We start from the raw sequence: 22,902 nt of genomic DNA, 5'->3' as shown, positions 1-22,902 counted from the left end.
AAAGTTCCCATCAGGGTATGCTTTTAAATTTCTATATTAATAAAATACATCCTAACGAAAAATGTTAAAAACTACAAAATTACCTTGTTCGGTGTTGGAAAGGCCAAAGAGATATTTCGATAATTTTACCCTCAGGGCTTTAACCAAATAATAACCAAGGTCAAAATTACTGAAAGTATTCTTTTAACTCTTTGGCTTCCCAACATGAAACATGGGAAACTTGAAAACTTTTCTCTATTATTTGGGGGACGTACTTGTATATGGATTTAAAATAATTATGTTACCTTTTGGCCTCCCTAGTCATCTGCAGTGGGTTTCAAACCTTTTTTTGATTTTTCCCTTTATTTTTTGGATCGTCAAACATAAAATCTTCATCGATATCAAATTCCATATTTAATTTTAAATTAATTGATAGCAAAAGGGATTTAAATTTCAAACTAACACATGAAACATGAAAAAATTCTCACATAGTTAGGCGTAGGAATGTTTTCACACCAATTGATTCTATTGTATGATATGAACTATTTTTAGAGTTTGAAATCGTAATTTGTTTTACAACCATAATGTTTAAGTCGAGATGATCGATATAAAGATTTTTTAATACTTTAACTACAATTTTCGATGAGTTATAAAGTGAGGATTTACTTATTTGTACTATCAAACATTTTTTCATTTTATAATAGGAAAATGGCTTGATAGGGCTTCGGCCCTATCAAAATAAGCAAAGACTAACTTCATAACTCATCCAAAAACACAATTCAAGCATGAAAAAACTTTCATATCAATCATCTGGACTTCAACATTATGGTTGTGAAAAAAAATAGGATTTCAAGTTCTAAAAATAGTGTATATTGTTATAAATTATCTAGACCGTCCGTTTTACTGTAAAAATAAATATTCACATATATATAAGATCTGTAGTATTTTTTAGTTTCAAATTGTATTGCTAGTGTTAGACTAATTTTATAGCCTTTATTGAGATTTCCTTTGCCGAAAGTGTTTTCGGGATGAGGATTGGAGGTGAGGCACAAGTTTGTTTCCATAAAGCCCAGGCCTTATATAAGCCTCATCTTTTATAAAGAGTTATGAGCGTAGATTTACCAATTAGCCTACCATCGTCGGCCGTCAATTCCATCGCCCGTCCTACGATCTTAACCGTCCGTCCTTTCGAGCCGAATGATCACCCTTTGCACTACGCTTCAAGGGGTCATGGCTACACTCTCTCTCTACAAAGTTTACTCATGAAATCTTACCACTACTTTCTCACTCATCACCAACACAACAATGTGGCCTATCCCTCTGTTTGAAATTGAGTGAGAGAGAGAGTGCCTGCTTCTTCCTCTCTATTTGAAAGAAGACAGAGAGGAGAGAGAGAGATTCTCCTTCTCCATTTTAGAGAGAGAATGGTGGGGTGCTTGGGAGGAGAGAGAGAGGGTATACAGGCTGCAGCTTACTCGCGTTACAGCAAGTCACAGAGTACGGTTCTCGTTCTTTCTATTTCATTGTTGGGTTAAATGATTCTTGTGTTTTTGAGGTTTTGTATTCCTTAATGGTGTTATTTGTATTCGCCCCAGAGCTGGTTATCTTCTTCTAACCCTTCCAAATCATGGCTTCGACAAAAGCACAATCTCTCTCTAAACCCCACTATTTCATTTCTTTTGTCATTCCTCCCTCTCTTCATTCTTATGTTGAACAATTCTCCACAAAACCCCTTTCTCTCTCTTCATCTCCTTCTTCTCTCACTGAGGCTGCCATGACCTTAACTTCTTCCTCTCCTTCTTTCATGGTTAATCTGCTTATAGACTCTTTTGGGCTCTCAAAGCAATCCGCCATTGCCACATCTTCACAGTTTCTCCACCTCAAAACAGATGAGAAACCCCTGTCTGTTCTAACCTTCCTAAAAAACAATGGTTTCGAAGCAACCCACATCCATGACATTATCAGCAAGCGCCCTCGTTTCCTTGTAGCTGATGCTGAGAAAAACCTAAAACCCAAATTGAAATTGCTCGAAGATTTGGGTCTTTCTAAATTTGAACTTGGGGCCTTCATCTCTGCAAATCCATCTATTCTTACTTATAGCTTAAACAAAACGCTTCTCCCTAGAATTCTTTTCCTCAAAAGCTATTTGGGAACCGATGAAAATGTCTTAAGGTTTGTCAAATGTTGTAGTTTGCTATTGGTGTCTAATAGATTGCTGCCCAATATAAGGCACTTGGAGAGCCATGGAATTGGGGGCTTGAAGTTGAAATCACTCCTATTGCAAAGGCCGTATATGTTCAATCAGAAGCTCAGGAGGCTTAAAGAAATCACAGAAAAAGTTAAGGAATTGGGTATTGAATCTCACTCTAAAATGTACTCTCATGCTGTTGGATTCATGAGTGCAATGAGCAAGGAGACATGGCAGAGGAAATTTGTGTTCTTGAAGAGTTTTGGATGGTCAGAAGAAGATATTTGCACTGCTTTCCAAAAGAGGCCTGCAATCTTTTCTTTATCAGAAGAGAAGTTGCAAAAGAGTATGGATTATTTTGTTGATGAGCTTAAATATGATGAGAAATATCTGTGTTTTCATCCGCATATTTTCATTTACAGTTTAGAGAGAAGGTTGATCCCAAGGATTAATCTATTGAAAGTGTTGAGGTCAAGGGAATTGCTGAAAAAGGATGCCAATTTATCGTCAGTTAGTGTGTTATCGGAGAAGGTATTCTTGGAGAAGTATGTGCTAAGTTTCAGAGAAGAGGCAGAAAGTTTACTAAAATTTTATAAGGGAAACAAGGAAAACCCAAGAATTGGTGCTGAGTCTGCGGATCTAAAAAAAGGCTTCGTAACCATTAAAATCTGAACACCATGGCTCTTATTTTGTTTATTACTGAAAAAGAAGAATTTGTATGTCAAATTTCACTCTTTGGCATCTTTCTATTTTTTCTTTGCTGCTGCATTGCAGAATATGGGTTAGTAGATTATAAAAGGCTGCTAACCTCTACACAGATGCAAATTAGCAGGCTATAATTTTGGTTTTTTTCTGACCATATTACGGTTTTGTCTAGGATTTTGTATGTGTTTGTTTGTGCAGAAAGTCCACCCATTTGTTTCGATTTTCAAACTTTGGAGTGAAAATGCACTCCACCCTTCCCAAGTTATGACTTTCTGCCTTTGGCACAAAACATTGGTCACCCCTTTAGGGATGGAAGTATACCCTTGCGAGGGAAGTTGAAAACCCATTTCAGGGCAAAGGGGCTGCACTTTCTCTCTTATTTTGCAGCGAAGATTGCCCCTAGTGCGGAAAGTCAGCCCCCCAAGAGGCCTCATTTATGTCTGCTCTCTCTCTCTCTCATTTTGAATGGATGATTTCCCCCAAAATGAGAGCTGTTGGTTAAGAAGATTTTGTTGCTTCTTTTTATGCGAATACTCTCTCTCTCTCTCACATTTTGAATGCATGATTTCCCCCAAAATGAGAGCTGTTGGTTAATAAGATTTTGTTGCTTCTTTTTATGCGAATACTCTCTCTCTCTCAACTCCAAACTCGGATTCTCAACCAAATCCAACCACCTACTCCTCGTTACCCCTCATTGTGCTCTTCTCTTTGAAAGTTTCTTCGTTCTCGCTCTCTACTTCTTGGTTTTAGAAACTGGGTTGGGTTGGTTACATAAGAAACTATGGAATCTATTGATGGAGGCATCAGTTGTTAAGATAATAATTCAACAGGTAGCGGCTACTTTTGTTTTATTGCATGTGATCTAAATTAGCTGCTAAAATCTCATTCATGGGGTGGATTTCTTTTTCTTCAAAATTTTCATGTCCTCTTAAAATGCCTCTTTAATTGGGAAGCTGCCATTTCATTATTCCTTGGACCTTTTTTGATGATTCTTGCTTGGGTTGATTACCTGAGAAATTTTTTGAATTTAAGGATTGAGGCATCGATTGTGGAGAGAATAATTCAAGAAATGATTCTCTCAAAAAAAAAAATTTCAAGAAATGCATCGATATTTGTCATGGATTCTGCAATTCAAGAATTCAGTTGGTTCTAAAAATTTTGTTTGCTTTTAAAAATAGGGTTGGCTTGGAACTCTCTCTGCATATGACTTTTCATGTACTCTCCGGATGCTTGTTTAATGGAAAGTTGACATTTCTTGTGTTCCTCTGCTTCCTTGGAGCATTTGGAAGATAATGCTTGGGGCTTTATCAAAGCAATGTTTGGGAATCATTTCTGGAAACTCCTAGCCATTACTTTTCCATTAGGACATACTCAATCATCACTATGAACTGTGCAGATAGTTTAAACTGGCTGCCATCACAAAATTCCAGGCATCTTAATGAAGATTAAGAATATTTTGTCTTGGTTATTTTACCTCTGAGATCTGCTTTTTGTGGAAGTTATGCACTGAAATATTGGATCTCGTATTCGAAACTCTACTACAGTGGAAACTTGCATCATTCAGATCCGTCAATGACAGCGGAGGTGATGATTGATGAAACTAATCTGGTTGAAGGGTGCCTGTTGTTACAACTAATATTGGGGGCATCATTTGGCTACTAGTCAGTTTTCACATTTGTAGAGAAGCTACCTACTTCCTGAGATATATTACGCTTGGATGACCCCTAGATCCACTCCTCATCTGTTTCAAACCTTTATCCACTCACCTTGGTTGAAGGGGGGGAAGCTACTGTGGAAAGCATCCGTCTCTGCCACCCTTTGGTTCCTTCGGACTGAAAGGAACCAGAGAATCTTCAGGGGAAGGAGGTCCTCAGCAAGGCTTTTGGCAGATAAGGTCAGGAACCTTGTGGCCTTCTAGGCCACCATTAATCCTTTGTTCAAGGATGTGCCCTCCTCTTCGCCACCATTAATCCTTTGTTCAAGGATGTGCCCTCCTCTTCTCTTGGGTCACCTGACCTTTTGTAATTTTGGCCTTTTAATACAGTTAAATTTTCTCAAAAAAAAAAAAAAACTTAGTTGTACATGAAAAATACTAGGTGGGAGGTCACCAAACGTTGGACCAACACACTAGTATGTATGCTTGTGGGGGGTCACCAAATCTTAGCTCTCCTTGGGCTTCAGCTGATGCCATAGCATTATCAAAGCCACCCTCCACTAATGACCTGAATATTTGCCTTCTCAGTGATGTGTTCCCAGAAACAATGCAAGGCTTTACCCCCAAATGAAATCCACTTTCTTTGTAGCCATAAGAAGTCCAAAATCCTTGAAACTCTATAGCAGCCTGCAAACTTGGCGTTTAATTTGGTGGTTTTGATCTATAAGGTGAGAAATGAAGATGGGATAGCCTAGAGGGAATATATTTTGCAGGTGATCAGGAACCCATCAAAAATTGAGAAAATGGGACGTTGTATATTTTGGAAAAAAGCCTTTTGGAGAAGGAAGCTTACTGAATAATGGAGGGAAAAGTTCAGCATAATTGGATTCATGCTCGAGGATGTGACTGCTAAGTTCTTGGAGCTTGAAATGAAGAAAGTGGAATTAAAAATGGGAAGGAAGCTCATCCATACTCAAGTACTTTGTCGTGCCAAAGCATGAGGATGTTATAGATGTAGAGAAGAAGGTTTCTTATTCTTCACCATTTTAGACCCCTCAAAACTCTGAAGTGAAGATTATATAGATTGAGAATGTGGATATTTGTTATTCGCCCATCTTTCAAAGTGGACGTAAATTTTGACATAGACCCCGTGATTATGCAATGGCCACCTTTGTTATGATGTGACGTGTGATAGTTTGTGCTATAATATCATGGCTGCTTAACATTATCAGGCTTGACTTGATTGATGCTGATAAGGTCCAAAGCAAGGCTTGTAATGTGCGTTTGAACACCCAAGAGGCAGCAATGTGGGCATTGAATCCAGGAAAAAGATGGGTGATGCTTATTAGGTGGCAATGGAGGTGGAGGAGAACGAAGCCCATGGGTTCTATTCAAATTTGACGAAATTGGTGGGTTCCGGTCCACGGGTCGAGTTTTGAGAGTCTGGTTTGAGCTTGAATGAGAAGAATGAATCGGCGGTGAAACAGGGGATGATATTTAACATTTCGATTGTGTTTAAAGCCCTAAAAGGTTTGGAGTCACTCCCTCTTGTCCTTGCGATTGGAATTCTGAGGGAGAATGTACCTGAGCTGATGAATATCATTCTTGACAATTGTGAGAATTTCGCCGACATTGTAATTGTGAGCTTGAATGAGAAGCCCATGCATTCTTGATAATATGGGGTTTATTGATTAGTTTTGTTAAGTTCTTTGTGACTTGCACATGGTTTATAACATGTTTAATTTTTTTTCAACATTTTCAAGAGCTTATAAATTAGCATCATTTTAAGTTTTGAATTTCATAACTTGGGGTGGAAATGGATTTTCAAATCGTAATAGAGGTTTGTGGCACTCAAATTGTCTTTTGACCAGTTTTGGAGGCGCCTAACTTTGATTATCCAAGGTTGACACATTGTATAAATATCCTTCGTATAATGTTTCATTTGATAGTGCTCCAAGGCTTTATGATTAGGAAAATTATTTCACGATGGCGGGGACCGTATTTCTACATTTGCGGTCTTTGGGGAATAAAGCATCCATATTAAAGATGGATACAAATAGGTGGTCTATCTATAAACAAAATAATTGAAACTGATAAACAAAACAATTGAAACCGATTATGCAAATGTTTTCTTAATAAAAATTATTTTTTTAATTTTTTTAAAAATTTATTTATTTATTTATATTTATGATCTCCATGTTAGAAATTGCATGTCTTTAGAAATGAGGTCCAAAAATCTATCTCAAAAATAGATTAGATGTTTTTAAAAATTAGCTCAAAAAATCCATCTCAAAAATAAAATTTTAAGAGGCGAATCATTTTTATCCGGACTCATAGAAACTGTGTACTTATTATTATAGAAGGAATACGAAAACCAAGGTTAGGTTGGGTTTAGATTGAGCAAACCTATCCTCAAAGTCTAGTGCTTTGGGTGCCATCCCAGAGTCTGGTGGTTTGAATGAGAAGAATCTAGACTCGTTTGAGTGCTGGTCCGCATGTAGGTCCTCTACTAAGATAGACCCGAGCCAAGGCCATCTCTTTTACACCTCAACCACTTGGTTGTAGTGATTGCAAAATCAAATAGGAATGACTAACTGGACATGGGCTCAGAAGCAGTTTAATCGGTCTAATTGATAAACCAGCTTATTCAACCGTTCTAACCGAATAAGTCCCAGGCAGTCAAAAAATTGTTGACAAAAATAAAAAAATATACAAAAAAAATCTACTAAAATATGAAAAGCATGTAAAGATTGATTAAAACAAAACACATTCAAAAGAAATTGAAGATTAATAAAAAAATAAATTATAAAGAATTGATTTATGCAGAGGGATATTTTAAAATTTTTTCGCAAAAAATGGAAAGCTATAGAAGTGAGTATTAATGACCGCAACATTTTCTAATCTTTACCATAATATAAAGAATATTAAAAAATATATTATAAACAAAATTTTTTATTTTTGAAATTTTATATACATTTATTTTGAACTTTTTTTATTAAAATACCAGTCAATCACCAAAACCGTCAGAACCCGAAACCGGCCAATGGCCAGTTCCAATCTAAATGGGCATATATACCAGTTAGATCACCCGGTTTTTCCAACATAGCTTGGTTGCTAGTAAGTATAATTAGGGGCGCTAATTGGATTAACATATGGGATCGACCTCATCTGGGTCTAGATATTGGACCTGAGGGGTCTGATCCGGTTCTGGGTCTAGGCTACTCCTTACACGGTCGGGGCGGATTTGTTTCAGCATCAACCCAAACCCATTTAAAGCACTAAGTGCGATCCTTCCCGCACTCGATCGAGGAAAAATTACTCTGATGCATGTCAAGCCCTAAGGATCACAGTCACACTTTCTCGCTCTAAACCTTGACGAAGGCACTTCCCTCGCTATTTGAATCTCTCTCTATAAACTATTTGGAGAAAGGGAAAGAAAGGGCGTCAAGGAAGCTACCGGTCCTCCCATTACAGCAAGCCACTGGGTATGGTCCTCATTCTTTCTTTCTTTGCTGCGTGTTCTTCATTCATCAGAACATAAACGATCTTCCCCCTTTTTTTTTTGAGTGCAAAGTGTTGTTAGTCCATGAACACTGTAACTGATGATATTCTTCTAAATCTTCAAAATCATGGCCTTGACAAAAGCCCAATCTTTCTGCAAACCCCAATTTCTCATTTCCCTTGTCAGTCCTCTCTCTCTTCATTCTTATGTTCAACAGTTCTCCACAAAACCCTCTTCTCTCATTAATGATGGAACGGCCTTACCTTCTTCTACTTCTTCTTTCATGGTTAATCTGTTTGTGGACTCTTTTGGGTTCTCAAAGCAAGGAGCCATTGCTGCATCTTCCCAGCTTCTCCATATCAAAACCCCTGAGAAAGCTCTCTCGGTACTAAACTTCCTCAAAGCCAAAGGTTTTGAAGCAATCCATATCCATACAATTATCAGCAAGCGCCCCCATCTTCTTGCAGCCAATGTCGAGAAAAACCTAGCACCCAAATTCAAATTGTTTGAAGATTTGGGCCTTTCTAAATTCGATCTTGGGGCCGTCATCTCTGCACATCCAACCATTGTTATGTATAGCTTAAACAAAAGACTTCTCCCTAACATTCTCTTCCTTAAAAACTACTTGGATCCCAAAGGTTTCTTGAAGCTTCTCAAAGGTCAAGGTCGTAGTTCAGTCTTGGTGTCCAAGAGATTGCAGTCCAATGTTAGGTTCATGGAGAGCCAGGGAATTGGCGGCTCGAAGTTGAGAGCACTCTTATTGAAAAGGACATTCTTATTTGAAGTGAAGTCCATTAGGCTTATAGAAATCACAGAGAAAGTTAAGGAATTGGGTATTGAATCTCACTTTAAAATGTACTCTCATGCTGTTGGGTTCATGAGTTCGATGAGCAAGGAGACATGGCAGAGGAAATTTAAGTTTTTTAAGAGCTTTGGGTGGTCAGAAGAAGATATTCGCACCGCTTTCCAAAAGATGCCTGTAATATTTTGTCTTTCAGAACAGAAGTTGCAAAAGACTATGAATTATTTCATCAACGAACTTAAATATGATGAGAAATATCTGTGTTTTCATCCACTTATATTCTGTTTTAATTTAGAGAGAAGGTTGATCCCAAGGATTAATCTATTGAAAGTGTTGAGGTCAAGAAAGTTGCTGGAAAAGGATGCAAGTTTATTGACAATTTGTGTTTTATCGGAGAAGGTGTTCTTGGAGAGATATGTGTTAAGTTTTGGAGAAGAGGCAGAAAATTTGCTCGATATTTATAAGGGAAACAAAGAAAACTCAAGAAATTGATGCTGAGTCTATGGTCTAAAACAGGCTTAATAGCCATTAAAATCTGAATTCCATGACTCTTATTTTGTTATATCTCTGAAAAAGAAGAACTGAATGTCAAAACTTTCTGTGTTGTGATCCTTGTGATTTTGCCTTGCTTCTCTTTGTTCTGCCTTGTATAATATAGGTTACAAGAGCAGAAAAGCTTGCTAACCTCTACACAGATGCAAAATTAGATGGTGATAATTTTGGGTTTATTCTAACCATGTGATGGATTTGTCTGGAAATTTGCACACATTTTGGCCTCTCTCGCTCGATTATGCTCTCTAAACATGGGAAGTCATTGTCGGATTGCTGAGCTCATTTCTCCTCAAGTTTAGGGTTTTTCTGGGAGGATTTTGCTGGGTTTCTCCAAATGTGGAAGCTCTAGCTAGAAAAGTTGGGATTTTTTTTCCTCCTATTAGGTGGGTTTTAATTCCTGTTTGGAGTTGTGTTCAGTTGGTTAAAGACAAATTAGGGCAAAGAGAAGATTCTTTTGGGGTTTCCTTTGAAGAAAACTCTGGAAAATGTCAGCTTCATTTGCACCTTTTGATCACCCAAGAAATGGAGTGCAGTGTTGTAGGCTCTGAACCCCTGGTTTTCAGTTGTATTCTTCATGTTCTGGATACATGATTCTTAGATTTTTGTCTTCTCTTTTGGGGAATGCAATGCTTATGAATGCTTCGTGGAATATCTTTGTTTTCTTTCTGTTTATGGTTTTGTTTTTGTGGATCTTATAAACTTTCATATGTTTGAAGGAGAGCACTCTTCTTCTCTGTATCCCTTTGCATTTCCTTTGTGGTGGTGGTAGTTCATCTCTGCATCCTTTTGCATTTCCTTTGTGGTGGTAGTTGTTCATCCCTGTTTCCCTTTGCATTTCCTAGTGGTGGTAGTTGTTGAAGGGTTTGCTTTTTTTAAAAAAAATTTATTGCAAATGTGTTCTTCTATGTTCGACAGCTCACTTCCATGGACTAAGGTGACGAATCAGATGATGGTGAATTCTGGTAAGTAAAACCCAAGTACTAAATTTGACCAGAACTTGGTAGATGTATTCTTGTATGGTTTGATTAAGGGAGAGTTCTTTGATGCAGCTAATGATCTTTGTGGATAAATGGACGAATCAGATGATGGTGAATTCTGGCAAGTAAAACCCAAGTATTAAATTTGACCAGAACTTGGTAGATATGTTCTTGTATGGTTTGATTAAGGGAGAGTTCTTTGATGCAGTTAATGATCTTTGTGGATAAATGGAGGTATAAGCAAGTGGTTATGGAAACCCATGAGAAGCTCAAGTTAAAAAAGCTGAGAAAAAGGAATCATACAGAGGTGGAAGCTTGCACCCCATATGAAGATAAGCTTCTTTTATGGGATGGTATAGCATCCATGTGATGAATGCTTGAACGGTTGAACCTGGTTTCATTCAACAGCCATAAAATAATTCTGTTTTTTTTTTTAAAAAAAAAAATTTATCTTTGTCTAAAATTTTGAAGTATAGATGCTTTTTTATATGGGACATCAAATAAAAATAATAAAAAATAAAAATAATAAAAAATGTTTTAAACAAAAAAATTGACCAGAATATTTCCTATGTTCAAGTTTTTAGTGTTCTATCATCTATGCCCATATAAAGATCATATTTAACTAAAACAAAAAGGAATTATTTTGTGGCCCTTGGATATGGGCTCGTTCAATCTGAAGAGTCCACATTATGTGGATGGGATATTTTCCTTTTGCTTTATAGTGAATTAGTCCCCACCAATTCCCGATTCAGATCTGTGATTCCTGATCTGAATTGCCGTTTTTTGAAACATTGGTTTATAGCGAAGTGAATCCCAAATATTTATTGAGTCCAACCTACCATTTTAATGACAATGACTCCTATTGAGATATTCTCAATGGCAAGTTTTATGTGGGATATTATAGTATTTTTATCAAGAATCTATTTATTAGTTGATCAATGGGACTTCAATATATCTGATTGAAATTTTATTAATTGTAGAGTAATTAAGATTACTAACAAGAATTCAAATTACACACAATTAAAACTATTACTATGTAAAATGATTGAAAATATTGATCATTTCATAATACAGAATCTTTTTTGGATCTCTCTACAATCTCGGCGATGGTTTTCGCATCTTGAAGCTTGAAGTTTAAAGCACCCAAGTATATGGAAATCAGCCATGGCATTCTATGCTGCCTCAGTAAGGAAAACATAGATACTTTCTTCATTGCCAACCCAGCAACTGGCCAATGCTCCCCCACTCCAAAATTTTCTGGTCCTTTATATGTTGATAACTTTGGGTTTTATTTCATCCCTGAAAACTACAATTTCAAGATCTTCGCCCAATTCGTTAATGGCTGAGTTACTGGGGCTCAAAAGGAACCAAATAACCCCAGGCCAACATGCCATCCACCTTATGCTTCGTGGCAGTATCCCCTTGGAGATCAGCATCACACGGCCGCATATGTTACCTCCTTTTTGGAGATATCTTGGCTTTCAACATGGAGACAGAGGAAGTGGATGAAGAAGTGGGAGACTATAAACCAGAACCGACCGCCTACAGGAACATACAACCCTAGACCAGGATGTTGTTGTTTGTATTGCACACGGAAACCATGGTTCGAAAGCTGGGTTTTGGGTCCAACCCAAGAAAATAAGTGGGTGGAAGCACACCACATTGCAGATATGTGTGACAAAATGAGCAACCACGGGTATCCACAACTTTTGGCAGGTGAGGTGCTCATTTTCACCAAAAGTGGCATTACATTAACATGTGATAAGGGTGGCAAATTGAGTGTACTAGATGAAGCTTATTGTTCTAACTTGTACATTACAATCCCACTCTGTATTCTCGGGAGTATGGTGACAGAGGAGGACAAGTTCACAGCTCTTTAAGAACTAGGAAAAGAGGGAGGTATACTTGCTGATAACACATGATGAGAGTTATCATGATGAGAGATTTGTGGAGGAGATAGATTGTATGAAGGGAGATTTACTGGCATGAGGAATTATATTAAATGCTAACCAAAGAAATTCATAATACAACCGAGGAATAAATGGTCTAATTATATTTTTTATTTTTATAACATGATGGTCTTTAACATAAATTTAGTAATATTAATTTAAAGATAGGATTCATACAATGAGGCCATTTGAAATCTCTCTCTTTCTACTAACAAACTCTACCACTAATTTATTCTAGAAACTTAAAAAATTAAAGAAAATTGGTACGTATTCTAATAATTTATACATTGATAACCAAATCTTTTATTTTATTTATTAATTTTTATATTATAAATCATGTAGTGTATTATTTTTCTTACAGTTGTCAATAATAAATTTTAAATTAGATGATATTATAAAATATTTTGGATTTGTTATTATTTATATAATAAAATAATTATAAAATATTGTTGGTATATAATATTATAGTTAGTTAGGTTGTAACAATTTGGGTTTTTTTAACGGATTAAGGTTTTCCGCCAATTCGAGATTTTAGTGACCAATTTTTCATCGATTTAATCAACTCTTTATTGTAGTCCATGTATGATTATATATGTAATCCATGATAATTCTATGATTTATTTTGTGTGATGTAAATTTAATGGTCAACATAAATTCATACAGGGAAAGAACATCTCAATATTCATAAATTGATGAAAACAATGAAAGTTAATAATGTAGTATCCTCATTTCTTATTGGATTCTTAAAAAACAACATTTATAATGAATTTTAATAATTTATTTGGATTTTTTTGAATCTTTAATCCAACCGATTCAGCCGATTTTCGATCCAAATCGTCGATTCGCCGATCCGGATCGGTTTTTGAGGTACCCAATCCGAATCACTGATCCGCTTTTTAACCATTGATTGTATCATTTCACATTGACAGCCACTTAATATAAAAATATTTCTGCACTTAACCCCATGAGGGAAGTTTTTTACATCCCACAAAATGCCTTAAGAAATCAACCTAAGTAGTTCAAGCGAGTAATAAACACATATCTTTTCTTACCGATATATAAATATTTTACTCGTACTTCTATTAATGCCAATTTTACCCTTTCCATGGCCCATCAAGTTTACGGAGCATATGAGCAACGCCATAGCATATGTGGTTTTGCCACAAAAAACTACCACAATCTATTAGATTTGTGGCGGGGTTTTGAGCCAAAAACCGCTACAGATATGATAGGCTTATGGGTGTTTTCGCACCAAAAACTGCCACAGATATGACAAGTCTGTGAAGGTTTTGGCTCTTTAACACATATATAAATGGAGTCATGGTGGTTTTTGGCAGAAAACCATATATAGCTTGGGTGTTACTCATCTGTGCAACTGACTTAATGGGTATGTGGTGAGGGCAAATTTGGTACTAATAAAAATATGACAAAAATGGGTATAGGTGAAAAAAAGGGACATTTTAGTTATCGGTAATATCCAAAATTTGAAAAGACATTTTTTATTATTTTCCAAATTCTAAGATAGAACAAAGTCTATTAACCACGACTTCTAATATTTTCAAAAGATTCCTCACATTTCAATTGAGCAATTTCTTTCTTCACAATTTTAGCAAGTCGGAAGACAATTTTCTAGGATGTAATTTAAAAAAAGTAAAGGAAAAAGTGTGGTTTGTATAAGGTTAAAATGTTAAACAATCAAAATAAGGTGTAGCTCTAAAGTTTATCATAAGATATAATTTTAATATAAAAAGTTAGGATGGCTTGATAATCCATTTTCAATTCTAATTATAAATTTTCAATTCTAAAAATAGTTCAAATGCAATAGATCTATAAACACATGAAAATTAAAAAAATAGACAGTCTAGATAACGTGTTGCAAGATACATTATTTTTAAGACTCGAAACCTTTCTTCTTCTTCTTATTTTTTTGACAACATTACTTAATTTTATTAATTAATCATGAAGATTCAAAACCTTTCTTCATATATCTCCATGTCACGATGATGAATTAGAGGGTTTTCCAACATCAAGATGGTCTTTTCCCATGGATTTTTGAATTACACTTTAATTCTACATTTAAAAGTTGTATTTCATTAGAAAAATTTCAAAGTATTTCAAACTAGCTACATTCTAAAAGTATGCTTAAAGGGACTGCATCTCAAAACTCTCATTGAGTAGAGACTGTTCACCTTTATGAAATGAAGAAGAATGTTGTGGTACTGATTCTCTTGTATTAGCTTTTTTTTTTGTCAAAACAATGTCCTTTTGGAATGTTTTGATTTCATAGTCTTGTATGATAAATGAGGAACTCATGGTGGACTATACTCATCTTTCTAGTCCCTATGAACCACTGTTTTTTCCGTGTTGCTCAACGTGGCTCTTTCGAGATTTTGACATTTTGTATAAATGATATGCTCGTAATATTATATGTGTTAGGCTTTCTATTTTTTAAGATGGCTTCATTTAGAAAAAAATTATATAACGCTTATGCTCAAAATATCCTTAAATTGATCGTCTCGACATCAAGATATATGGACACAAAAGAAAGTACATTTTGCAAAACTTTTTTGGACCTTCAAATTTTAAAATTTTTTTAAATTTTTTAAATTTTATAATTAAAAATAAAACTATATTTTAAAGTTATCATAAATATTTTCAATATCAAAACTACATTTCCCCGATACTATTTCAAGGTGAGCTCTAATTTGATAGTTCAAAACAGTGTTTAAAAAAACGCCGACTCGAATCGAACTAGCCCGGTTCTATAGCAAAACCGCCGGTTCCCTCCCGGTTCTAGTCGGTTCCCTCCCGGAACTAGCCTTCACATGTGTGTACGTGTCACACGTGCCACACACACACTCCCACACGTGCACCGATTCAAGCCTCACATGAGTGACACGTAGCCATCGCACGAGAGTGACACATGGCAACTCGTCTCACGTTTCTACACGCGCAACAAGAAATCTAATACACATGACCTTATAGAGAACCAAGCAACACTCATCTTTTAATGTGGGATAATTCCCACAAAAAATCATTAAAACAATATCAATGAATATATATCATTATGGAAGCTAGAAAAATCACATGTGGTGATGTGGCCATGTTGGTTGACAACACCGAATTCTCGGTCTATGTCTTGAGTTTGAATCCCATAACGAACACCAAAAAATATTTTGAGTTCGAACCCCTTACTTAGCACACAACAAGTTTTTTTTTTTTTGAGTTCAAAGCCCTTAACACAACCAAAAAATACAAAAAAAAATTTGTTGTCAAAAAAATAAACAAAGGTAGAAAATAATGTTGTAAAAAAATAGAAAAAATATAAAATAAAAAGCTTTTCAAGATCAAGAAAAAAAAGATAATACAACATTTTTTTTGTTTTCTTGTAAAAAAAAATACAATTTGTTGTCAAAAAAATAAACAAAGGCAAAAAATACTGTTGTAAAAAAATATAAAAGATATAAAATAAAAGGCTTTTCAAGATAAAGATAAAAAAGATAATACAATATTTTTTTATTTTTCTTGTAAAAAAAATACAAAGTAATATAACAAGTATTTCTTGCAAATAAAATAAAATAAAAGGCACAAAAAAATAAATGTACTTTGACAGCATCATTTTTTTATTTTTCTTGTAAAAGAAAAATAAAAAGTAATACAACAAGCAAAAAAAAAAAAGTAATACAACATCTTCTTTTGTACAAAAAAAAAAAAACAAAAATAATCAACAAGTATCATATTTCTCTTGTAAAAAAAAATAAAAAATAACACAATAAGTATTTATTGTCAAAAAAAAAAAAAGTAATTTCTTCATACAACCTAAGAATAAATGGTCTAATTATATTTTTTATTTTTATAACAAGATGGTCTTTAACATAAATTTAATAATATTAATTTAAAAATAAGATTCATACAATACAACCATTTGAAATCTCTCTGTTTCTACCAGTGTTTTAAAAAACGCCGAGTCAAACCGGACTCGCCCGGTTCGACTCTGAAATCGCAAAAAGTGGATCGTATCGGCTAAAAAATCGAAAATCGTCCGGTTCTAGAGAGAACCGGACAATTCTGTACAGTGACTCGCCGATTCATTGTACGGAATCGGCGAGTCCGAACAATAAATCGGCGAATCCCGTACAGAATATTTTTTTTTTTTTTAATCCATGATAGGTTTTTTTGTTATACTTGATCGATTTTTTGTAATCCATGATCGAATTGTTTTTGTTTTTTTGTAATCCATGATCGAATTTTTTGTTTTTTTGTAACCCATGATAGAATTTTTTGTAATCCTTGATCGAATTTTTTGCAATCCATGATCGAAATGTTTGTTTTTTTTTCTTGTAATCCATAATCGAATTTTTGTTTTTTTTTTTTTTTTTGTAACCCATGATAGAATTTTTCTTAATCCATGATCGAATGTTTTGTAATACATGATCGCAATGTTTGTTTTTTTTTTGTAATCCATGATCGAAATGTTTGTTTTTTTTTTTGTAATCCATGATTGAATTTTTTGCTTTTTTTGTAACCCATGATAGAGTTTTTTGTAATCCATGATTGAATTTTTTGTAATCCATGATCGAATTATTTTTTTCTTTTTTTGTAATCCACGATTGAATTTTTTGTTTTTTTTTGTAATCCATGATCGAATTTTATGTAATCCACGATCGAGTTTTATGTAATCCATGATCGAATTTTTTGTAATCCATGATTGAATTTTTTGAAAATTTGTGATTTTTTTTTTTAATCCATGATCGGATTTTTTTTTTGTAATCCATGATGGAATTTTTGGAAAATTTGTGATTTTTTTTTTTAATCCATGATCGAATTTTTTTTTGTAATCCATGATAGAATTTTTTGAAAATTTGTGATTTTTTTTTTTAATCCATGATCGATTTTTTTGAAAATTTATTATTATTTTTTTAATCCATATTATTCAAAAAGAAAATGAGAGAGATGATGATTCTGAGGCCACCCTATCCCAACCATATTATTCACATATCGAGTTCCAACAACAACAGTGTAGGGATGAGCACGACAGTACAGGTGAGCATGAAAGATAGACAATCTTTGGGGATTTTAGATTGGGAACACAACAAAACACTAACACTCAGGGATTTGGGAATAGTCAGACGCCTGCTAATATCGATGATTCGTTTTTAGATCGAATTAATGAATTGTTAAACGAATTCAATCAATGGCACCAGCGTGACCAAGAAGAACAATAACGTCGTCTATCATTTTATTTTTAGATCATATGTTACTAATTTTATGCTTTATTGTAGTCCATGTATGTTGATATACTTATTCCATGATAATTATATGTTTATCCTTTTGTGTGATGTAAATTACATGCTGAATAGCGGTTCATTCAGGGAAAGAACATATCAATATTCGCATATTCATTCAAAAACATGAAAATTCTTAGTGGAGTACCCTCATTTCTTATTGAATTCCTAAAAAACAATATTTATAATGAATTTTAATAATTTTTTCGGATTTGTTTTAAGCTTTTTTCTGACCGATTCACCCGATTCCCGATCTGGATCGTCGATTCGCCGATCTGGATCGGCTTTTTAGAAACCCGATCCGGGTCACGGATCCGTTTTTTAAACCATTGCTTTCTACTAACAATCTCTTCCACTAATTTATTCTAGAAACCTAAAAAATTAAAGAAAATTGATACACATTCTAATAATTTCTACATTGATAACTAAATCTTCCAGTTATTTATTAATTTTTGTATTATAAATCATGTAATGTACTATTTTTCTTACAATTGTCAAAAATACATTTTAAATTAGATGATATTATAAAACATTTTGGATTTGTTATTATTTATATAATAAAATAATTATAAAATATTGTTGATATATAATATTATAATTAGTTAAGTTGTAATAATTTGGATTTTTTTTAACCGATCAATTCAAAATTTTAGTGGCCAAATTTTCATCGATTTAGTCAAACTCTTTATTATAATCCATATATAATTATATAATTAATCCATGATAATTCTATGATTTCTTTTGTGTGATATAAATTTAATGGTCGACACAAGTTCATACAAAGAAAAAACATCTCAATATTCACAAATTGATGGAAAAAATGAAAATTATTAATACAGTGCCACCATTTCTTATTGGATTCCTAAAAAACAACATTTATAATGAATTTTAATAAAATTTTTAAATTTTTTTTGAAGTTTTAATCTGATCAATTCAATCGAATCCCAATCCAAAACAGCCGATCCGTCGATCCATATCAATTTTTGAAGTGCCCGATCCGAGTTACCAATCCGCTTTTTAAACCATTGATTTAAAACATCGCGTCTATACAAACTGCACACTTGCTTGATAACGCTTGTGTGATGATCGGGGTTCGAAAAAAGTCCGTTGATTCCCGATTACTCAGGCTCAAGCCGTGTAATTAGAGGTCTAACTCAAAAAATAATAGTTGATAATAGAGGTATCAAGGGGTCCGATTGGGTCGGTTCAGCTATGGCCAAACCCTGAACCCAATCTGAAAAATGATATGAGGTCCGAGACCTCATCCAAAAGTTAAAAAGTTGATGTACTTCATTATATTTAAATGCTTTTCTAATATTGAGACCTAAAAAATATAACTTGACCCAAACCTGTTCAAACCCAAAAATTAAAAATTTATAATTTTATTATTTTTAACATATTTTATATATTAAAATCCAAAAATTATTATCAAATCGAAACCCAAAGTGTTCAAGCCAAAGATTTGGACCCATACCAAGACCCAAGCCCCGGGTTTAAATTTTAGACCCATAACCAAATCTAATCAAGTCTACCCCTCAAGTCTCGAGTCGGATCGAGGTCCATTGCCAATTGCCACCACTAGCTAGGAAATACTTTTTGGTATAAATTTTTATTTTAAAATTTGTCTTTCTTAAAAGAAAATGTCAAAATACCCTCCTTCACAAACTCATCTTTTAAAATCTATATTTCTTTTTTACTTTCTTAACCCTAATAATTATTTTTTGTTAAATTTCATTTAAATATAATTTTTTTATTCTTTTAATATATATATATATATATATATATAATAATTTCCAAAGTCACGTGGAGATGTTAAGCTTCAGCACGTCTTTATAAAGAAATGATTGGATGAGACCCTCACATTCGCTTAAGCCCGTTCTTATAAAGAAATCACCTTGTGAGACCCTCCCACGTAAGAAAATGACTGTCTCTCACACTATAACCCATTAAAAGATTACCATTAAATTTGACAAATCTCTAAAAAAACTTAATCCCACATCCATGTGATAAATTTTTAAAAAATGTAATAATTTTTTTCAAGATCAATCAAATTTAATGATGATCCTTCAAAAAAACTCTTCTAAAGATCTATACCAAGTTTAATAATAATCTTTTGAGGTCTTACTATGTGTAAAATCATTACTCTTTACTATTTGAAAAATAACCTTATGAGACCCTCCCACACCATGTTTTATAATGATCCTTTGAGGTCTTTACTATGTGTAAAATCAATACTCCTTACCATTTGAGAAATAACCTTAAATACCCTCCCACATCATGATTATAAGGATAGTCAAGTCCCACTCCCATGTTTTACGGTGAGAAATCGGGATCCTATACACGGGTCCCATAAAATCATTACTCTTAACTATTTGAAAAATGAACTTACAGATCACCATTAAATTTAACATAAATCTATAAAAAAAATCCTAATAACCTTTTTAAAGATCTATACCAAATTTAATGGTTGTCAAATTTAATGGTGATTCTTTAAGACTTTAAAGACATGGGTTTGAGAGGATCACATAAAATCATTACTCTTACTATTTACTCTCTTTATGATTTAAGCAATCAAATAAGAGAGAAAAGAGTGGGTTTATGGACAAGGCATTGGAGTAATCTTCCCTAGATTTTCAAACCTAAACGCACCAAATTTTTTGAGCAGTATTTTAGGATGCATTAAAGTTTGTTTAAAGAGTAGAAATTGATAAATAACACATAAATCGAGGGCTATGCGGATCCTCAGACATTTGTGAAATGGAATAAAGATGGACCAAGCTACGAACAGATGTAACCACAATTGACATAACTAAGGTCGAGGTCGAGGATCAGAAGTGAATTAGACCTAGTGTTTAGGGTCAGAAGTGAATTTGACCTAGTATTTTAGGATGCATTAAAGTCTGTTAATAGCCTCTCCCTGCGTATATCTCAAAAAATTTCATCTCTATTAAAATTTCATTTCAAAACTAAAAGGAAAAAGTTCAAATAGAGCGAGGTTCTAAAGAATCAAATTAAGGTGAGGCTCTAAACAAATCAAATTAGAGCCTCCATATCCCGCCATCAAGATGCAAGATGCATGGACATGAGAATAAAAATGAATTCAAGTCTCTGAAAATAGTGTATTTTGCGATGCATTTTTTTACAGTTGATTTTCAAGATTTACAAATTTTTATCTGTCTGATCTATTTTTTAAGCTTTAAACTTCATAAATAAATCTAAAACTATATTTTAACGCTATTACAAAGGCTAGTGTTGAAACCACGTTTGTCACACTATTTGAAGGTAGGATCTAATTTGATTGAGCCTAGGCTCTGTACAAACCCCACCAAAAACTAAAATAGTTTTTAAAAACTGTTAAAATCAAAATAGGATCTGAAATCTATCCAAATAGACCCACTCTAAAACGTTACCCATTTTTAGATATATATTTTTAATACATTTCCCTCATTATAATAATAAATGTCTGTTATAATAGCAACAACAACAACAATCTAACAGTTGCAAAAAAGCGCACTTAAAAAAATTGCTTAAAGAGGGACAAATAAAAGGAACCAAGCATCTAAACTAAAGAAACAAAAAAAGAGTAAACAGGAGTTTTTAATTTTTAACAATTCACAGTTTCCTTTCTTTGAAAAGGAAAAGGGTCACAAAGAACTCAAAATTTTGAAAAAATAAAACAAAAAAATGTAGCAACTTGTTCGAGGCCATTTGCAAAAGAAAGATCACAAAGGCACGGAGAATTGCAGAGAATTTTTGCTTTCGCCATCCTTCAAAACAAACTACGCCATTAAAACTGTCGAGTTCGCTTCTGCAAAATGGCTTCCACTCAAACAAAATAACACAATAAATAAATAAATAAATAAATCCCCAAATTAGCAAAAATACTAAATTTATCAGAGAATCAGATAAATCCTCAAACCCTAACTCATAAACAGCAATAAATTCACAACAAAAAAGGGGAAAAAGGATAAAAGACATGAACTTTATTGATCACCAGCGTGGAAAACGAAGCATGCATATAAGAGAAAACCCAAATCTAAGCCTTTATAACTAGGGTAATTATTTTGCAGGCAGCGGGTTCATAAAGAGGCACCACAAATATGACCAGCAAATGCAGATCCGACTGGAGAAGACAGAGAGAGGCGTCTCGGAACTCACCGGAAAACACAGTTCCAGCGCCGGTAAAATGGCTACCTCGGGTACGGAATTAAAAGTATGGCTGATGCCCGTATATATAGCGGAGGTTTTGGGAGAAAACCTAACCCTAATGGTTCGTGGCTCGCGTGGGATGGACAGTTAGATTTCGATTTACTCGATCCGGCGGCCGAGAATGGAAGTAGAGAGTAGCTTCGGGAATGAGCCCACCAGCGGTCTGGATATCGTTTCATAGGAACGGACGGTCCAGATTAGAGATGAATCCAGCGTTCGAGCTTGCGATCTGGACCATCGGACTGGAAACTGCCATTGCTAGTTAAATCTGGAACGTCCATTGGAATGAGTTAACTAACCCCTTTTATTCTTATAGAAATGACCAAAATATCCCTGGATCTCTTTTAGAAATAACTAACATATCACTTCGAGCGCATACAATGCACCCCAGCAAGAGCATGCTGTACATTAGCTCCATGAGGAAATAACAACTTGGGAGGAATATTTTTAGGCAGCGTTTAAAAAATCGCCGAGTCGACCGGTTCGACTCGGAATTCACGAAAAAGGTACCGGATCGGTTCAAAAACCGGGAATCGTCCGGTTCTAGAGAGAACCGGACGATTCCGCACAGTGACTCGCCGATTCACTATGCGGAATCGGCGAGTCCGTGAAGAACACGGGTTGCACAGTGTTCTTCACGGATTTTTTCAAATTTGTCATTTTTTTATCATTTTTTTTGTTTTTTTCGGCATGTGATCTGTTTTGCAGGCTATAAACAGCTTTATTCAGATTTTCAAAGATTAAATGGTGGAAAAATTGGTTGTTTTTTGATCAAGAAAAATTCGGGGTTTAGGGTTTCCGCCATTTCTAAAATTTCATGCCAAATAGGGCATGAATCTTTCAAAATTTGTAGGCATATTGATCGTAAAGCTGTGAATCAAAAGCTTTTGTTACTAATTTGTGATAATCGTTGAGAAAAACAGAGTTTTTTGGAGATTGAAGGCTTCGGTTCACAAAAACAGGTAAGAACTTTGGGTTTTTTTTTTTTTCCGCCATTTGATTTATTTCACGGCATATTTTGAACAAAATGAGTTCAATAATTAGGGTTTTTAATCTTTATTGTGTCTAGTATGATTTAAAATTTTCAATTTTACGTAATC

General features: G+C 34.3%; 2 protein-coding genes, 3 long non-coding RNA genes and 1 other non-coding gene across 6 annotated transcripts; 4 read left to right on the top strand and 2 right to left on the bottom strand.

Moving 5' to 3' along the window:
• Nucleotides 1-1,237: 1,237 nt before the first annotated feature.
• LOC148781862 (uncharacterized) lies at nucleotides 1,238-6,202 on the top strand. The gene is made up of 2 exons (XR_016057369.1): nucleotides 1,238-1,476; nucleotides 4,051-6,202. It is a non-coding gene; the product is annotated as an uncharacterized LOC148781862 (long non-coding RNA).
• LOC18448656 (transcription termination factor MTERF8, chloroplastic) lies at nucleotides 1,455-2,893 on the top strand. Its single transcript, XM_088869222.1, has one exon. The coding sequence runs from the start codon at nucleotides 1,607-1,609 to the stop codon at nucleotides 2,837-2,839; it is 1,233 nt and encodes a 410-aa protein (XP_088725348.1). The 5' UTR covers nucleotides 1,455-1,606; the 3' UTR covers nucleotides 2,840-2,893.
• Nucleotides 6,203-7,824: 1,622 nt separating the features above from the next.
• Nucleotides 7,825-10,031, top strand: LOC148781861 (uncharacterized). The gene has a single exon (XM_006858718.3). The coding sequence runs from the start codon at nucleotides 8,156-8,158 to the stop codon at nucleotides 9,320-9,322; it is 1,167 nt and encodes a 388-aa protein (XP_006858780.1). The 5' UTR covers nucleotides 7,825-8,155; the 3' UTR covers nucleotides 9,323-10,031.
• On the top strand, nucleotides 7,825-12,410 carry LOC18448657 (uncharacterized). Its single transcript, XR_002283439.2, has 4 exons — nucleotides 7,825-8,011; nucleotides 10,298-10,344; nucleotides 10,432-10,495; nucleotides 11,434-12,410. It is a non-coding gene; the product is annotated as an uncharacterized LOC18448657 (long non-coding RNA).
• Nucleotides 12,411-21,174: 8,764 nt separating this feature from the next.
• On the bottom strand, nucleotides 21,175-21,798 carry LOC148781859 (uncharacterized). Its single transcript, XR_016057361.1, has 2 exons — nucleotides 21,752-21,798; nucleotides 21,175-21,412 (listed from the first exon to the last, which is right to left on the bottom strand). It is a non-coding gene; the product is annotated as an uncharacterized LOC148781859 (long non-coding RNA).
• LOC148781860 (small nucleolar RNA snoR86) lies at nucleotides 21,277-21,401 on the bottom strand. The gene has a single exon (XR_016058690.1). It is a non-coding gene; the product is annotated as a small nucleolar RNA snoR86 (small nucleolar RNA).
• Nucleotides 21,799-22,902: the final 1,104 nt, after the last annotated feature.

This window comes from Amborella trichopoda, chromosome 6 (assembly GCF_054954075.1).
Source record: "Amborella trichopoda isolate Santa Cruz 75 chromosome 6, AtrichopodaSantaCruz75HAP2 v2.0, whole genome shotgun sequence".
NCBI lineage: Eukaryota > Viridiplantae > Streptophyta > Magnoliopsida > Amborellales > Amborellaceae > Amborella > Amborella trichopoda.
This window is presented reverse-complemented; position numbering and strand designations above follow the sequence as displayed.